The following is a 16,975-nucleotide window of genomic DNA, read 5'->3' on the forward strand; positions in this document are numbered from 1 at the left end:
GGCGAGGCAGTTGATATGGACGAAACTGACGAGCTAGATAGAACCTAACACGTGGTAACGGTCAATCCAGTATTGCTACATTTGTTCCTGAGACTTGCTTAACTCAGCCGCGAGTTGTGCCGAATACCAAAACCGGCGGGAGAAGATCCGTGACGATTCTAGCGAGACAACGTCCGGCCTCACCATGAGCACATGAGTGAGCACTTTCTCCGCTTCTGCCTATTCTTGAAGTCTGAACGGATGGAGACCATTCTATCACACCTGCTGCTAGAATATACTACGTACGCACAAAGCTCAGTCTCTTTCCAAAAGAGATATCTCCTTTGGCCTGAGCTACCAAGAAAGTACACTGGTAGGGATTGTTGCATGACCACTGCAGCTATGAAGAAGTTGGACATAGAGCCGCAGACGGGGGAGGATCCTCTGAGATTGCTCTCTATCGAGACTCTCGCCATTAGACACTTTTCGCCAGAGGGCTTCCTAGAAGAAGGCGAGTTTCAAACTATCTTAAGATGGTTGTAATCTGGTTGCCAGGCAAGTACTGTTAGAAGCAGAAAGCAAGTAGAAAGAGAAAAGCACACTGAATAGCAAATAAAGCGGCAGGATTGAGATACCTTAAATGGTATTGTTATGATTCTACCCAATATAGTGAGAGACAGATTAGGGCACGGGTTCCACGTGCTATGACCTCATCGATCAATAACCACCATGATGACATTCAACATCCAAGCCCAAACACAGTTACATCCTGTAGTACGACTCTCGATATCGATAGCCCTCTGACAATGCCATATCTACAATGCAAAACACCGCCCTCGACATTTGGCTGGTATGCACCACCCCTCCCTTCACCAACACCTCATTCACTTCTCAACACCCTAACATTGACATCACTTCTAGTCTGGCGCAGTCGCAGTCGTAACAGTTGATTTCCTCGTCTACCCCTTCGACACGCTCAAGACTCGCGTCCAGTCGCCACACTACGCAGAAATCTACAAAGATGCAGCCACGAACAAGATCAAGAAGAGTGTGCTCTTCCGCGGGTTATACCAGGGTGTTGTCAGCGTTGTGCTGAGTACGATTCCAGCTTGTACTGCACCCCCAACCCCATGGTTCAAACGAGTAGGGATATTAACAGTTGGTGATACTTCGCAGCAGGAGCATTCTTCACAACTTACGAAACCGTAAAGTCTACCCTCAACCGAACCAAGCAAGCTTCTGCCATACCTTTTCTTCAATCCGTCCCCGCACCCGCGATAAACGCCCTCTCCTCGTCCGCTGGTGAAATGGTCTCCTGTCTTCTCCTAACACCCGCCGAAGTCATCAAGCAAAATGCGCAGGTTATCAACAACGTACCAAGCGCCAACACCTCTGAAAAGCTAAAACAAGGTGGAACCAGCGTAACCCTCCAAGTTCTCAGCCGCTTCAAAATGCAACCTTGGAAATTGTGGAGTGGTTACTCGGCGCTTGTAGGACGGAACTTACCGTTCACAGGGATCAATTTCCCGATCTTTGAGGCGATTAAGGGGTACCTTGTTGAAAGGCGGCATCGGCAGCAGGGGTATATCGATCATAGTGGTGCTGGTGCTGGTGCTGGGAAAGAAATAGAAACACAAAAAGAAAGCCAGGAACCAGTCTACGAGCGCGCAGTCCTCACGGGTATAGCGGCGAGTATATCTGGTAGCATCGCATCTGTTATTACGACGCCAATTGATGTCGTTAAGACGCGGATGATGTTGGCTGCTAGTGGCAACCATCCCTCTTCTGCTTCAGGCGGGAAGGAGGTACCAAAGAAGCTTGGTAGTATCTGGGCTGTTGGGAACCAGATCTTCAAAGACGAAGGAATGAAGGGTCTTTTCCGGGGCGGAGCAATTCGGGTCGTTTGGACGGCAATTTCTCTCAGTATCTATCTCAGTATGTATGAGGGTGGTAAATTCTTTCTGGAAAAGAGAAGGATGAGAAAGGCTGAACAAGATACCTAGATCGGTAGATTTGGATACAGTAATAGATTTTGTTCAGTAGAGTAGCGGAGTTCTTATGCTTTGTTTACATAAATGTATCAGAGTAATGGATAATTAATAGTCAAGAGCCACAAAAAAAAGTTGATTCAGTCGTGTCGGCATCCAAGTCCATAATCATTCAATCATGTTCATCGTCAAGCATGTACAACTGAAGAAAAGGTAGTCATCATCCAAAAGTCGTAAGCTTCCTCAACCAGCTTGGCCTCTTCGGCGGTTCACCGTACGAACGATCACGATCATACCTCATCCCTCTGTCTCGCTCATAATCCCCACTTGAGCTCGTCTTCCCAAGTTCCCGCTCACGTTCCCTTTCCGCCCGCCTCGCCTCACGCCTTTTGGCCCGTATCTCCTCTATTTCCTGATCAGTCAGGCCAGGATACTTGCTTCGTCGCCTCGACTGCTTCCTCAACTCCCGACGCGCTTCTTCATCTGACGACATGGTGTGGCCTGGTATTGGCTCGTCCGGACCTGGCGGCATGTCGAGCACGGTGGGCACGATGGGAGGCGGCTCGGGCGGCTCATCGGCTTGCGAGTCTACCCATGAGGAAGTCTTGTCTTTGCGCGCGCCGAGCGGCATTGGGGTTGGTTTTGTGGGATCAGTTGCGCGGGGTTTTCGGCGGCTGCGGCTGGTTCTGTCGGCTTCACGATCGCGGTCACGGTCATCTTTGTAGCGGTGGATCAACCGGGTTTGCTCACGTTCGCGTTCGGGCTCGTGGCTATCGAGGTAGAAATCCCTTGCATCCCTATCGTCAACGCGGGAACGGTGCCGTCGCTGCCTTTCGTAGCCGTAACCGGGGTAATCATGCATCTCTGCTTCCCGCTCTCGCTCCCGCTGGCGTCTGCGTTCTCGTCGTTCCGCCGCTAAGCGAGCTTCTTCCTCCCGTGCTTCTTGTTCTTCTCTACGAATGCGCTCCTCCCGAGCGGCTCTTCGTGCGCGCCTCTCCTCGCGGCGCCGCTCTTCTTCTTCCCGAAGCTGCCGTTCTTGTTCTTCGCGCTCGCGGGCTCGTTCTTCTCGACGAGCTCGTTCTTCTCTTCGCCGCGCGCGTCTCTCCTCGGCTTCGCGGAGCTCAGCCTCACGTAGCTCGTCGGCTACAGCCTGCGAAGCCTGGCGTGACGCACGTCGTGCTCTGCGTGCAGCTCGTCGAGCCTCTGCATCCTCGGCCTCGGTGTCAGGAAATGTGCCGATGACGGCAGGGTCGGGGCCAAGGCCAAATCCCTCGCCGTCCGAGGCTGGGCGCGTAGAGCGTTTCCGTCGTTCATCGCGCCGGCGTCGAGCCTCGTCGCGTTCCGTCTCAGTAGCGTATCTGCTGTCGTCATCACGGCGGGATCGAGACTTGCGACGTTCTGGGGCCGGAGGATCTGCCTTGGTGCTTCGTCGTAAAGACCCAAGCAAGCCCATCAAACCGGTAGGCTCTGGTCTCTTGGGCACGGTGCTTGACCGCTTCACACGACGTTCTTGTTCTCTTGATTGTGAGGCTTCTACAAACGCGATGTCATCCGGGCCGGAGAATACTTCTGGGCCTCTCTCATCCTCGCGAAGTTCTTCGGGGTTAGATCTCGACTAGACAATGTTAGAGTGGCGGTATTATTGAAAATAGGGGACCTTACCCGTCGCGCTGACTCTCGCCCAGATCGCCTGGAGCCAGAATGCCTTGAGCCTTCCTTCGAGGGTTGGTCGACATCTTCTCTATTCACCACAACTAAATCATCCTCGTCAAGGGCGTATGGGTCGAGAGCACCTAAGGTTATTAGAACCCAGCCGTTTTATAATAAAGAGGTTGTACGTACGAGACTTTCTCCGCTCCCTATGCCTTTCATGCCGGGACTTTGATTCCTTAACGCCCATCATCTTCGCCACTTTATCCGGCACGACATCATCCGGATGCGGGGCGGGAGACCCGTTCGCATCTATTTCGACCGACTGTTGTTTAGAAGACCGCTTGGCAGCGTGAGCAGCAGACTTTCTGGTTGAATTGGTGCGAGAAGGCTGCGGAGGTGTGCCAAGTATGAAGTTTGAGAACGCCATTCCACGACTAGCCCTAACTTCTCGCCGTCTGTCCTTGTCGGACGCCGAAGACCTCTCCGCTTCGTTCTCAGACTCCCTCGCCCTTGACTGCTTACTCGACTTAGACCTCACAATGGCTGGCGCTGCTTCCTTCTTGCTGGGCCTGACATCCCTAGTCTGCGACTTCTTGGGAGGCGTGGCCCCCCAGAAGCCCCAAGTGGTAGCAGGTGTGCGCTCTACACGAGTACGTTCCTTCTTGACCGGCTTCTCGGGTGTCTTAGGCTTACCATCGTCCGGTTCTAAGGCGCCGCTAGCCATCATATCTTCAGCGGTGAGAGGTTCCTGTGGCGGCACTGGCATTTTCGTGCTCTTTTTGCTCTTCTTGGCCATCTTCTCAGGCTTTGGAGCAGGCGCTGATTCTTTCTCTACGTCCAGAGCTTTCTCACCTCCTTCGGGTGATGCATCAGGCTCTGCCGGATTTTCCGGCTCTGGCTCTGGTTCAGGGGCCGGCTTTGGCTCTGGCTCAGGGTCCGCTTCCGGCATGGGCTTCAACTCAGGTGCAGCCTTCTTCAACTTCTTTAACTTCTTCTTCTCAGACTTTGTGAGTGTACCCGGTTCTGGCTCCGGTTCTGGCTCTGGCCCAGGTGCCGGTTCAGCTTTAGCTTCAGCTTCTGGCTCGGGTTCGCGCCCGGATTTCGGCGCTAGTTCCGGCTCAGGCTCGGGTTCCGGGTCTGGCTCCTTCGCTTTCTTCTTTTCAGGCTCCGGTTCTACAAGCTTGCCTTTCTTTTTGTCCTTCTTCTTCAACTTCTTCGAGGAAACTGGTTCCGGCTTAAGTTCGGGTTCGGGCTCTGGCTGTGGTTCGGGCTCTGGTTCCGCTGCGGGTTCAGGCTCTGGTGGGGGATCATCAAAGTCTGGGAAACTGCCAGGCACCGAGTCGTGTGAGCGCTCCGTCTTGGTAGGCTCGGGCTCGACCTCCACTAAGTGCTCCTTCGAGGGTGGCTTCGCAGGTTCTGGCTCGGGCGGAGGCGCATCCTTATCTTTTGATTGAAGTTTTTCCAACGCAGCTTTCTCTTTCAGCCTCTCTTTCTTGGCTTTTTCCAAAGCGCTGATGCGCTCCGCGACGGAGAGCCTTGCTGACGTTTTGGTCTTGGAGGTCTTAGCTGGCACCGCGGCTGGCGCGGCTGGCGCGGCTGGCTCAGGTGCTTCAGGCGCGATTGGCACCTCGGGCGCTTCCGGTGGGATGTCCGCTGGTTGGTCGCCAATATCAATCAGGTCAGGTTCAGCGGCGTTTATTTCTCCTACCGGGTCAGGTTCTCTGGGCTTCTCCTCGGATTTCTTCTTGCTGGCCTTTGGTTTACTGCTGCCCATAGTAGCTGCTCCCAAAGTGGCCCAGAATCCTTTGGCGGCTTTAACAGGGGTCTCCTCCTTCGACTTTACGGGCTTGCCGTCATAATCGTCCCAGATAGGGTCTTCTCTCTCGAGCTCGGAGTCCCTGGTAAATTCCCGCTCGAGCCCCAGGGAAGGAGGTGTGGGCGCCGGGGGCGGAGGCTCTGCGGCGATTCTGTTCTTCTTTGACTTCTTCTTATCTTTTGAAGAGCCCCAAATGCTGCCCCAACCATCATCGACTGGTTCATCTTCCGGCTGCTCATGGACTATCTCGACCAGTTGGTTGTTCTCGTCTGGGACTGGATCTAGGTCAGCAGGAGCTTCCTCTGGGCTCGGTTCTGGTTCGGGTTCTGGCACAGGTTCAGGCTCCGGCTCAGGCGCCGGTTCAGGCTTCACTTTGGGTGGAGGCTCAAGAGGAAAATCGCGTCCAGGCAGGGGGAGGCCTTTCTTAGTCAACGCTCTCTCGCGTTTCTTCCTTTCTTTAGAGGAAAGATTCAACCAATTGTCATACAGAGGATCGTCTGGGAAATCAGGTTTCCACTCTTCTGGTTCCGACTCCGGCTGAGGCTCGGGTTCTGGCTCTGGTTCAGGTTCAGGCTCGGCTGGAGGGGGCGTAGGCTCACGGGGTGACTCTGGGGCTGGCTCCGGTATTATTGCAGCCTTGCCCTTCTTCTTTTTCTTTTTGTCAGTAGCGGTGGTAAAGCCCCAGCCTGAACCCCAGCCATCATTCTTCTCCGCTTCCTCTTTAGCTTTACATTCCTCTTCCTCCTTTGCTCTCCGCTCTTCCTCCTCTCTTGCCAGTCGTTCCTCTTCCTCTTGCCTTAGCCGTTCTTCCTCTTCTAGTCTCTTCCTCTCTTCTTCCTCTTGTTGACGCTTCTTTTCTTCCTCCTCCTCTTGGCGCTTCCTCTCCTCCTCTTCCTTCTTCTTCGCCTTTTTGCTCTTCTTGGTAGTAGCAAAACCGCCTAGCCAATCATCGGCAGGCGGAGGCTCAGGGGCCTTGGGTGGCTCTTCTGGAATAGGCTCTTCTGCCACTTTTTTCTGTTCCTTTTTCTTGGACGATATATTCCAACCCCCCCAGCCATCATCATTGTTGGTATCCTTGGAGTCGCCATTCGCTGTAGGTGGTGCGGGATCAAAGCCTCCCCCAAAACCGAATCCCATAGACGTGTTCAAGGGATCTGATTTGAACCCACCGCCCCATGGATTCGTGTCTTTTCCTGTTGCTGCACCTGGAATGTCGATACCCCATTTGCTGCCACCACCACCACCCCAAGCGCCAAAACCGAATCCGGTTGATTTTTGCGAGTCGAAGTTCAAATCGACCTGAGGGGCTCCATCGTTCAGACTCACGTCTTGAAAGGAATTCGGCGGCTCCGGCTCGCCTGGTTCCAACTAGTTCAGTCAATATAAAGCGCTTAAGTAGTAGATACACGAAATACCTACCTTGCCCTTCTTTTTCTTCTTCTTTCCACCAACTCCAGCCCATGAGTCGTCGTTGTTCGCATCAGCGTCGTCCGCCCAGCTGAGTGCTGCATCTTGGGCTGATGCGGCCTCTTCTTGAGCTTTACGCTCTTCCTCTTCTTTAGCCAGCCGTTCTTCTTCCTCTTTCTTTAATCTTTCCTCCTCTTCTTTCTGCTTCTGCTTCTTCTTCTTTGTAGTTGTTGTGCCCCAAACATCACCCCAGCCGTCATCCTCGTCTCCGCCGTCACCACCATTATTATCGTCGTCGCCATTTCCATTTCCGGAACCTCCTGCATCACCGGCACCTTCGTCCGGTGGATCCTTTTTTTCTTCGGGCGGCGGCGGTGGAGGCGGGTCATTCGCAGGGGGCGGCGGGTTATTCTTCGCGCCCCCTCCCTTTTTCTTCTTGCCTTTATACTCCCTAATACCGGTAGGGCTCTCGAAGTCGATAGTTTGATGCGACGACTTGTTTCTTGAATCGCTCCTTTCCTCCAAGTCCACATCTTGGGCCAAGCATTTCTGCTGAGCTAGCGGCGCGGCCTCGGAGTACTCGGGAGGTAGATCGTCAATCACTTCATGATACGGCGGCGGAGGCTTGTCCGGAAAAGGGTTGGGGATGTGGAGGTTGATTTCAAAAGTTAACGTAGAACCGCGGATTAAGCTCCGGCGGCGCTCGATATCCTGCAAGGTTTACAACTATCAGCATTTATATAGTGCGGAAATAAGCCGAAGAACAACGGAGTCCTACCTTCACCACCTTTCTGGGCAATATCAAGGCGTTATGTTGAGCACTTTCATCTAACAAAAAGGGCATAGGGCCCACGCCTTTCATGTATATATGAGCTCCTTCGTCCATAAGATCTGACCACAGCCTGTCGTGAACTTCGTTTCGGGGCTTCTCCGAAAGCAAGCTTTGCATGAATTGCGGGACCACATGGGCTGTCGTCCCGCGATGTTCTATGCGCGCAGCGTCCATGACGGGCAGGAGGATGGCCAGCGACTCGAGTAAGCCAGGCACATGCGATCGGATCAAGCCGTGGACGGGTTCAATTGCTCTTTAGATTTTCGCTCGACCACACTAGCGCTGGAACTCGACACAGAATAGACTCGCTCGAGTAACGTATAAACGTCCGCAAATCCAGCACAAGCCCAGGAAGTCGCAAAATGATTTCCAAATACTTGTCGTAAACCAGAATCATTTAATGGTGCTGACAATCCCAAAAACTAAACCGACTCGGAGCAAAGGTCCATCAATCCGGAACCGAATAATGTCGGCTGAGCGTAAGCCGAAGCATCTAGCTCCGAAGACAGAAGAAGAGTGATCGCAGGGTGCTTGCTCAACAGGGAGACATGAGAGTCATGAAGTTCATGACCTCAAGGCTCGAGGCGGTGGGACTGGATTGAAGGAAAATGTTGCGAAGGATCGGCCAACGAACGGACAAGATTGGACGGTGTGCGATAGCCAGGACGAGGAATGTCAGATCTACAGTGAAGGGGCTTGCATAAGCCAGCAATGTTAGTGGTTTTGCGACAAGCAAGAGGGAGAAAAAAAAAGTTTGTTTGCTTTGCTTTTCCAGTAGCAGTCATCAGTCAGGTTTCTGTCTGGGCTGGGCTTGCTCCCCTTCCTCTCGTTAGTTGCATGCTTACTTACCCCTAGGATCTGTGCTGAACATTGATCGGCGTTTAGGTGTTCGAGTATAAACAGTGGCTGGGGAGCGAGCGCTGCTGCTCACCACGGGATAGGCGCAGTAGTCGTTGGTTATAAAAAGTCGTGAAGAGGTGGAACGGCAACGTCTCAATAATAGTAGTAGTAATCGAATAACGATAGAAAAGAGAAAACATTAGATATGAGATGGAGTCACGCAGGGACACACCACTGAGAGAATTGGCGGTGGGAGTAGACGGTCCTATCGATAACAATTTCCCCCCTCCTTTTGCGCCAGTCTTATGCACGATGAATGTAGCTAATGGAGATTGCAGCTATATAACCTGTCTTTCCGTACTACATATGTCGAGTCACCGTCCGATAGCTACCTGATTATTATCGGGCTCATTCTAAATGTTTATTCCAGATTGTATACAAAGTTTGGTTTCGCCAGCAAGTGGGGTCCAAGAAACTCGAGCCTTCGGTTCATCCCAAGCGTACCCCAAGCTTACTCGGAGACAATGCCATGGTACGAGCATCCATTCGATCCTGAAGACTCAATACTTCACAACCATCGTCCAAGTCTCGAGCCTGCATTGACCTACGGCTCCGGCTGCTCACAATCAGCCTATCGGTCATCATCGGGGACTGCCCTCCAAGAAGAACCGCGGATAATCGCCACACTAGTCAGTGATGGTTAGGTAGCTCTTCCCTCACCGCATCGAAGGCAAAGTCAAGCCGGTCCCCCGCAGCCAACGGGAGATCTAAAGTCTTCCCCATTGGCTTTCTTGTTTCGCGTCGCGGCTAACACCGTCTGATGGTCTTTAAATTCATGGCTCGATGGTTGCTTGCTGAATCCTCTGAGAGGCCGTAGTTGAGCCACTACTAGAGCTTTGTTGTTTTCTGCTCGCTGCAATAATAACGATAACTACCTTTCAAGTCCAGCAACGTAAGGTATCGACAGAACTAGCCCTCATCCGGGCAGTCTCAATCGTCCCTGCGAAGTCACGAAAATCTCCGTAAACCGGCATGACTCAAGCTGGTTGGTGTATCACACTATGGGGTAAATGCTCCGTGAACGGGAAGTGACATGCGATGCCCAACATGGAGACATGCCTGCATACTCTTGAATGTTTCACACTAATCAAGACATCTAAGCGAGCTTCTTGAGTTTAGTTTAGTTCGGTGGGGATGCCATGCGTCTTCAACTTTTCGAGCTTTGCCGGGCACCTATCACATATCAGCCCTCGCTGGCGGCGGACAAGTCCATTTCAGAACAATTCTGCTCGTCTGAATACGCCACAGGCATACGGCCGTAGCAGCGGATACATCCTTAAAAGCTCAGGCGCGGTGGACACTGAGGTACGTTCAAGGCTGGAGTAAAGTACATTAATAACGCCTAGTGAATAACTGAAGGCCGGGGACGAGCCAAGGAGACACAAGCACAACGAAACAAAGACAACCAGTCCCTAAGCCTGTATGAAACCCTTAATTCCCATAACATCAGAGAGATTTGATACACAATTCATCAGCTTGGATCGTCCAGAAGGCATTGTAGAGATATGATAGGTTGGTCAACAACGCACACCCTCTATTCATCCTTGCTCAATTTCTTGTTCCCTTTCAACTTTGGGACTGGTTGGCCATAAACCTCAAGGTATTCGCGCTCATATCGCGCCCGGTCAGCATTGGCTTTTTCTAGGTATGGCTATCCCCAATTGTTAGTTGAAACAATGATGATTCCGAGTGCAACACGACTCTTGGGAAGTGACTTACAGCCTTTTCTGATGCCGGCAAGTTTTTCCACTGAACAGCGACATCTTGAGCCATGTCCGAGACTACAAGCGCATTCTTGTCGCGCTTCTCCATGAAAAAGTAAATCCAGGCCGATGTTGGTGGTTTGACCAATCGGTCATCATGGATAATTGAGACCCTGCGTTTGCCCTGAAGCTGCGCCAGCCGACGCCGGGCATTGTTGGCTTCCAGGATCTGCAGAGGAGTGTGAGATTCCACCCATGCTTTCAAAGCAGCTTCGTTAGCGGCTTTGTTGGCCGCCGCTTGGTCGACATAGCGCTATAGAGTGTGAGCGAAGGAATAAAAAGCATAAGGAATCAAGTCGACAGACCTGTTTCTCTTCTGGTGTAGCTTTTCGGGCAAGCTCCGTTGCTCTAGAAAACGCTTCCTTGGGAGAGGGATTGTCAGATTTGTCTACTTCCGACAACTTATCCTTCATAGCATTGACCCAGGGCAAGGTAGGCAGTAACTTTGGCGTTTGCAAAGCGGCTGCCTTAAGCTTCCGCTTGGTCTCTTTCAGCTCCTCGGCCTTCCTTCGTTGAGCCCGAGCTTCTTTTTGCTCCTCAGTCAGGACCTTTCTGGCCTTTCGCACAGCTGGCTTCTTTCCTGCTTTCTTCTTGGTCTTCTTGGTCTTTGTAGTCTTTGTCGACTTAGTAGACTTGCTACCAGCTTTTTCCGAAGGGCCATTGTGAGTCGCATAGCTTCGGGCTAGAGTGATCACTGTCGAGCTAGAACAGGGCAGGCCGCGCGTGACCGAAATCGGGGAACGACGCGCGACAAAGGTGATGCATTGAACGCGATGCTGCGGTGAGAACACAAGAACAGGGCGAGCAAGAGAGCCAGCGCCGGAGAGATTGCGGAAAATACTCCCACCACGTCGAATGAGTTCGAGAGGCATCGCGAGGTTCACTGACGGTATAGGATGCCGTCAGTAATGGCAGGGATAAAGAGTGAGGAAGGATATAGCAATGTTGATGTCGCGGTCAAATTGAGAAGCCTGGTGCTAGTGCGACCAAGATGAGGAATTGTCCCAGGGGTTTGGCGCAGGAGCGACTCTTGAGTTTGAGCTGAAACCGGACTAAGGTGATCACTACTACTGTTGATAAGGCCCAGTGTTTGGACTCTGCCGGAAGGGGTTCCAGCTCTATCACGTGAGATTGTGGGTGCATGAGTGACTTCATTCCCTAGTCACGTGATAAAAATGACCAAGCTGGTCGGGCTACTGGCCTAAAAATGGGCGACTGAAGGTCATTGAGATAACCCGATAAATACATCGGAACGTTCAACTCCAAGTGCAATATTCACAAATTTGGCATTAAATGGAACGGTAATATAGGAACTGCATCGCTCACCTCGCCGCGTCCTCCGGTGTTTTTTTGAGTCCCAGTAATACTCACTCATCACTCATTGCTGGCCTGCAACAATGGCTCGCCATGGGGATACTCGCTCACCATCGCCTGTAGGCAGCACATATTCATCATCACGACGCAGTCGCAGAGATGATGACCGCTATGAGCGGAAGCGAGACGATGGCCGGAGTTACCGCAGGTCTCGTAGTCCCGAGGTTCGTACTTGTGCTCCTGTGCTCTGACTCTTTTGAGTACTTTTCTGACCTGCCTTTCTCTCTAGCGGCGATATCGTGAACGAGACCGTGACCGCAATTCATACCGAAGGCGTGACCACTCTGTAGACAGACGCGACAGTCACCGCGACGAAGACAACTATAGACGACGAGACCGCTCCCGAGACCGCCGCCGCTCTAGAGATAGAGATCACGACCGCGACTATCGCCGAAGGAGCCGCAGCCGTGATAGAGATTATCGGAGCAGGCGAGATGACTCCCGCGATAGGGTCCGAAGACGGACAGACGATTCTGCTGACTTGAAGCGCAAGTCTAGACGGGATGATAGCCGAGATCGGACCAGGGGTGCAGAACCAAAGTCTCGCGAGGTACGTCCCATTCCAGTTCTTGTATAATAGATCACTACTTATACTGAAATGTCCAGGCCTCGACACCTGCGACCCCCATTCGCACCGGGCCTACGGATGACGAAAAAAGAGCTGAGCGACTGGCGAAGCTCGAAGCATGGAAGCAGAAGCAAGCTGCTGAGAAAGAACGAAAGCAGAAAGAAGCTGAAGCTTCTGGTGGACCAAGAAACATCTTGGAAGAGATTGATAGAAAGTCTGGATTATCCCCAGCCGTTAGTTCACCCCAGTCTCCTGCCACGCAAGGCGTTGATGCCGCCCCAGCTGCATATGCTGGGAAATTCGATCCGAAGGCCATTGCAAAGAATGCCGCTCAGACCCCGGCTGCTCCTTCAGTTCTGGGGAATGATGTGGCTGTTCCGTCCTCTGCCAAAACTTCGGGTGCCCAGACAGCCAGGGTGCAAGATAGCAAAGCTTCAAGCAACGCCTCCTCTCCAGGTATGTTTGTCCCACTTTCTTGAGTGTACGCTTGGTGCTTACGCAATGTATTAGCCGTCTTGAAAGCAAAAGGCAATGTAGGAAGCTTCGGACTTGGCACCAAGCAAGTAGCGGATAATGAGAAGTCAATCGCCACTAAGACGCTAGGATTTGGTGAAGAGGAATCGACTCGAAGAAAACTCGAACGCCTGCCAACACCGCCGCTAGATGATGCAGACGCCAGTAAAACAGCAGAAACAAATGCGGACGATGATGACGATGTTGACATGCAAGATGGGGAGACCGAAGAGGATGCTGCCGCTGCTGCTCGTGTAGCCGCTGAACGGCGAGAAGAACGTCTACAGAACGAATCTCTTACTGAGACAACCAACGGCAACACGACAGCGAAAGCAGAAGAAGCTGATAAGATGGAAGTTGACGCTCAGGAGGAAGAGCTTGATCCATTGGACGCTTTCATGTCTGAACTTGCCGAGTCTGCTCCGCCGAAGAAGAAAGCTGGTGCCAAGTTCTCCAAGGCACAAGAACCTGAAGCTATCTTTGGCGATGAGCATGATGTGAGCATGACTGCTGTCGGTGAAGGTGATACGGAAGACTTCCTTGCCATTGCCAGTAAGGCTAAGAAAAAGAAGGACATTCCGACTGTTGACCACAATAAGGTGGAGTATGAACCGTTCCGACGGAAGTTCTATACCGAACCCTCCGACTTGGCTCAGATGTCTGAAGAGGAAGCGGCTAATCTGCGGCTTGAACTTGATGGCATCAAAGTCCGTGGGTTGGATGTTCCTAAACCAGTACAGAAATGGTCTCAGTGCGGCCTAGGGATACAGACGCTGGACGTCATTGACAAGCTTGGCTTTGACAGTTTAACTTCGATTCAAGCCCAAGCGATTCCAGCCATCATGTCCGGTCGTGATGTGATTGGTGTGGCCAAGACAGGATCCGGGAAAACAATGGCGTTTTTAATACCCATGTTTCGGCATATCAAAGACCAGCGGCCGCTGGAAAACACGGAGGGCCCGATAGGTTTAATCATGACACCTACCCGAGAGTTGGCAACGCAGATTCATAAGGACTGCAAACCATTCTTGAAAGCTTTGAATCTACGAGCTGTTTGTGCTTACGGAGGTGCTCCCATCAAGGATCAAATCGCCGAACTGAAACGCGGAGCGGAAATTATTGTGTGCACACCGGGACGGATGATTGATCTTTTGGCAGCGAACGCTGGGCGAGTTACGAACCTGCGCCGGGTCACTTACGTTGTTCTGGATGAGGCTGACCGTATGTTCGACATGGGATTTGAGCCCCAGGTCATGAAAATTCTGAGCAATGTGCGTCCAGACCGACAGACTGTGCTGTTCTCCGCTACCTTCCCCCGAAACATGGAAGCGTTGGCTCGCAAGACTCTAACGAAGCCCATCGAAATCGTCGTGGGCGGTAGGAGTGTCGTTGCGCCTGAGATTACGCAGATTGTCGAAGTTTGTAACGAAGAGAAGAAATTCGTCCGCCTGCTGGAATTACTCGGTAACCTGTATTCTACGGACGAGAATGAAGACGCGCGGTCGTTGATTTTCGTTGATCGTCAGGAAGCGGCCGACACTCTTCTACGAGAGTTGATGCGTAAAGGTTACCCTTGCATGTCTATCCACGGCGGGAAGGACCAAATTGACCGTGATTCTACCATCGAAGATTTCAAGGCCGGCATCTTTCCCGTGCTGATTGCGACCTCTGTAGCTGCACGTGGCTTGGATGTCAAACAGCTGAAGCTTGTCGTCAACTACGATGCGCCAAACCACTTGGAGGATTATGTTCACCGTGCTGGGCGTACTGGTCGTGCAGGGAACACGGGGACAGCAGTCACTTTCCTTACGGAGGACCAGGAACGGTATTCGGTCGATATCGCTAAAGCGCTCAAGCAAAGTGGACAAGAAGTCCCAGAAGCTGTACAAAGACTTGTTGACTCGTTCTTGGAGAAAGTAAAAGCCGGTAAGGAGAAGGCCAGCAACTCTGGTTTCGGTGGAAAGGGTCTGGAGCGACTGGATCAAGAGCGTGATGCGGCTCGAATGCGCGAGCGCCGCACATACAAAACCGGAGAGGAGGGCGAAGATGAGGAAGAGAAGGATGAAAAGAAGAACGAACAGGCCGAAGAGCAATTCAACAAGGTTCTCTCGGCTGTCCAATCTGCTTCTGCGCAGCTACCCGGCGTTCCCAAAGGCATCGATCTTGATGGCAAGATCACAGTTCACAAGAGAGAAGTTGATCCGAATGCTCCTAACAATCCTCTTGATAAGGTTGGCTCGGCTGTTGCAGATATCCACGCGCGGCTCAGCCGTGCTGGAGTCATGCGATCAGGCGTGCCTATTGACAATCGCGGTCCTGATGCCGGTGCATTCCATGCGACACTGGAGATCAACGACTTCCCTCGTAAGTTGCTATTCTACACCCTCTCGAGAAACAGATGACTAACGTGTTTTTCACAATACAGAGAAAGCTCGATGGGCGGTTACGAACCGCACGAACGTGGCCAAGATCCTTGAAGCTACTGGCACGTCTATTACGACAAAGGGTAGTTTCTATCCCGCCGGCAAAGAGCCCGGTCCGGGAGAGAACCCCAAGCTGTACATTTTGGTGGAAGGTGAAACCGAGCTGTCTGTGACGAATGCGATGCGGGAGTTGATGCGTTTGTTGAAGGAGGGCACGATTGCCGCGGTGGACAGCGAGTCTCGGGCTCCGGCATCAGGCCGGTATAGTGTGGTATAGAAATGCGCGCCTGTAACATACTTTATTTGCATCAATCGTGACCACCCCTTGGACTCCTAGTCAGACAGATATGTACAATGTTCGTCAGACCTCATATTTCACTATTCTGAGCAGCTTAGTCCCATCTTCTCGCAGCAGCAGCCCCATCTGCATCCCTTGCAGCTCTCTCTTCCCGACTAAACTCATTCAATGTCTGCGCTTGCGTTTGAGCTCTTTGGGCCGCCAGCTTTGATCCTAGTCTCCCTTTGTTCGCAGATCCCGACGCCTCGGCACGTTTCTATCGAGTAACCATTAGCAAGCTAATAAATAAGTTGAATGGAAGGGAAAAAAAATATAAATAAAAATAAAAATATAAATAAAAGAAAAGAAAGGAATGGAGAGCCCACCTGAGCCGCAATCGCCGCCTTAGCTCTTGCCTCATTAGTGCCTTCTAGTGAACCCGCGCCTGACTCTGTTCCTGTTCCTGAACTACCAGCACCCGCATTTGGGCTAACACCACCCCCCAAGGTCCTCCCTGGCGACTCGAAATGCGACTTTGGTTTTGACTTTGCGGTTGCGGGGATAGATGCGCGCGGGGCGGAGTTAGCTGTGTTGGAACCGAGGGCGCGGCCGGGACGTGAGGAGGGTCCGGGCTCAGCTTGATTCTTGGAGCTGGAGCACATGTTCCCCATTATGCCGGTTTTCTTGCAGTATGTTTTGAAAGGATTGATTATTTGCCTATGTGGGTTGGTCGACTGCAGCAGCGTAGGCACTTCGTAGCTCTATTGGGTATGATATGCGGGGAGGGGGTAGTTATTGATGAAATTGCAATGGTAAAGTCCGTGAGGAGTAGTGAAATGTATGGATCTCTTTTGGTGACAGTAAAGTAATGAAGCTTCAAGTATATTCAGGATTGTATAGGGAGTGACTTATTCTGTGGATATGAATGTTGAATGGCATTATGGACTCGGTCGAGGTCATGTTTCTGCCTATGCTCCGTCGTCGATAAGAGATAGGACTTGGCGGTGAGAGCACGTGCCAAGGTGCTCTTTCCGGATCTGGACCGAGTCATCTTGCGGCCTGAATCTGCAGGCAAGATCAGTAGCAAAAAATTATCGAGCAGTCGCAAGCGACCCACGCAGCCTGAATAATAGCTGTCGATATAGGCGACGCAAATTTGCAGCTGGTGAGCAGTGCAGCGGTTCCGAGTTGACGTCGCGAATGTTGTGATATTGGCAAACTGCCATTCGTGGGCTCAGTGGCTCACTCTGCTGCTAACCCCCAAGGTACTCCCCCCACGGCCGTACGGCCGTCCGCAGGGTCCTCAATGATATCAGAAAATCCCAGCTTTGCATCCCCAAGGTCCCCATCAGCTTCTTCTGCGCGCCATGCCTCAAGCCAGCCCATCTGAGTCTGGCTGCTGCTTCTGCCCCGTCTCCCCCTCCCACCAGCGCCCACGCCGATTGTCATTGGTATGTGATCGTCTCAATTTCCCTCGCTTGC

General features: G+C 52.2%; 5 protein-coding genes across 5 annotated transcripts; 2 read left to right on the plus strand and 3 right to left on the minus strand.

The window, feature by feature from the left end:
* Positions 1-799: 799 nt before the first annotated feature.
* BDW70DRAFT_154834 (putative mitochondrial carrier protein) lies at positions 800-1,982 on the plus strand (the record flags this gene model as incomplete). The annotated part of the gene is made up of 3 exons (XM_073739929.1): positions 800-829; positions 901-1,075; positions 1,156-1,982. The coding sequence occupies 3 exons, from the start codon at positions 800-802 to the stop codon at positions 1,980-1,982; spliced, it is 1,032 nt and encodes a 343-aa protein (XP_073600946.1).
* A 205-nt stretch (positions 1,983-2,187) lies between these two features.
* BDW70DRAFT_154835 (uncharacterized protein) lies at positions 2,188-7,849 on the minus strand (the record flags this gene model as incomplete). Its single annotated transcript, XM_073739930.1, has 5 exons — positions 2,188-3,582; positions 3,630-3,760; positions 3,810-6,804; positions 6,856-7,554; positions 7,622-7,849. The coding sequence occupies 5 exons, from the start codon at positions 7,847-7,849 to the stop codon at positions 2,188-2,190; spliced, it is 5,448 nt and encodes a 1,815-aa protein (XP_073600947.1).
* Positions 7,850-10,005: 2,156 nt separating this feature from the next.
* On the minus strand, positions 10,006-11,391 carry BDW70DRAFT_666 (uncharacterized protein). Its single transcript, XM_073744527.1, has 3 exons — positions 10,644-11,391; positions 10,295-10,591; positions 10,006-10,226 (listed from the first exon to the last, which is right to left on the minus strand). The coding sequence occupies exons 1-3, from the start codon at positions 11,208-11,210 to the stop codon at positions 10,110-10,112; spliced, it is 981 nt and encodes a 326-aa protein (XP_073600948.1). The 5' UTR covers positions 11,211-11,391; the 3' UTR covers positions 10,006-10,109.
* A 162-nt stretch (positions 11,392-11,553) lies between these two features.
* Positions 11,554-15,770, plus strand: BDW70DRAFT_698 (DEAD/DEAH box RNA helicase). The gene is made up of 5 exons (XM_073744622.1): positions 11,554-11,876; positions 11,942-12,262; positions 12,319-12,736; positions 12,791-15,157; positions 15,219-15,770. The coding sequence occupies exons 1-5, from the start codon at positions 11,736-11,738 to the stop codon at positions 15,491-15,493; spliced, it is 3,522 nt and encodes a 1,173-aa protein (XP_073600949.1). The 5' UTR covers positions 11,554-11,735; the 3' UTR covers positions 15,494-15,770.
* On the minus strand, positions 15,551-16,419 carry BDW70DRAFT_696 (uncharacterized protein). The gene is made up of 2 exons (XM_073744612.1): positions 15,880-16,419; positions 15,551-15,770 (listed from the first exon to the last, which is right to left on the minus strand). The coding sequence occupies exons 1-2, from the start codon at positions 16,162-16,164 to the stop codon at positions 15,609-15,611; spliced, it is 447 nt and encodes a 148-aa protein (XP_073600950.1). The 5' UTR covers positions 16,165-16,419; the 3' UTR covers positions 15,551-15,608.
* Positions 16,420-16,975: the final 556 nt, after the last annotated feature.

Source organism: Aspergillus foveolatus (assembly GCF_047715535.1).
Source record: "Aspergillus foveolatus strain CBS 279.81 unplaced genomic scaffold BDW70scaffold_1, whole genome shotgun sequence".
In the NCBI taxonomy this organism is placed as follows: domain Eukaryota; kingdom Fungi; phylum Ascomycota; class Eurotiomycetes; order Eurotiales; family Aspergillaceae; genus Aspergillus; species Aspergillus foveolatus.

Coding starts and splice junctions, on each gene's coding strand:
- BDW70DRAFT_666 (XM_073744527.1), bottom strand. CDS start 11,210: ATGCCTCTCGAACTCATTCGACGTGGTGGGAGTATTTTCCGCAATCTC. Junction 10,592..10,643: donor CTACACCAGAAGAGAAACAG/GTCTGTCGACTT, acceptor CACACTCTATAG/CGCTATGTCGACCAAGCGGC. Junction 10,227..10,294: donor TGCCGGCATCAGAAAAGGCT/GTAAGTCACTTC, acceptor AATTGGGGATAG/CCATACCTAGAAAAAGCCAA.
- BDW70DRAFT_698 (XM_073744622.1), top strand. CDS start 11,736: ATGGCTCGCCATGGGGATACTCGCTCACCATCGCCTGTAGGCAGCACA. Junction 11,877..11,941: donor GCAGGTCTCGTAGTCCCGAG/GTTCGTACTTGT, acceptor CTTTCTCTCTAG/CGGCGATATCGTGAACGAGA. Junction 12,263..12,318: donor CAGAACCAAAGTCTCGCGAG/GTACGTCCCATT, acceptor TGAAATGTCCAG/GCCTCGACACCTGCGACCCC.
- BDW70DRAFT_696 (XM_073744612.1), bottom strand. CDS start 16,164: ATGGGGAACATGTGCTCCAGCTCCAAGAATCAAGCTGAGCCCGGACCC. Junction 15,771..15,879: donor AGGCGGCGATTGCGGCTCAG/GTGGGCTCTCCA, acceptor GTTACTCGATAG/AAACGTGCCGAGGCGTCGGG.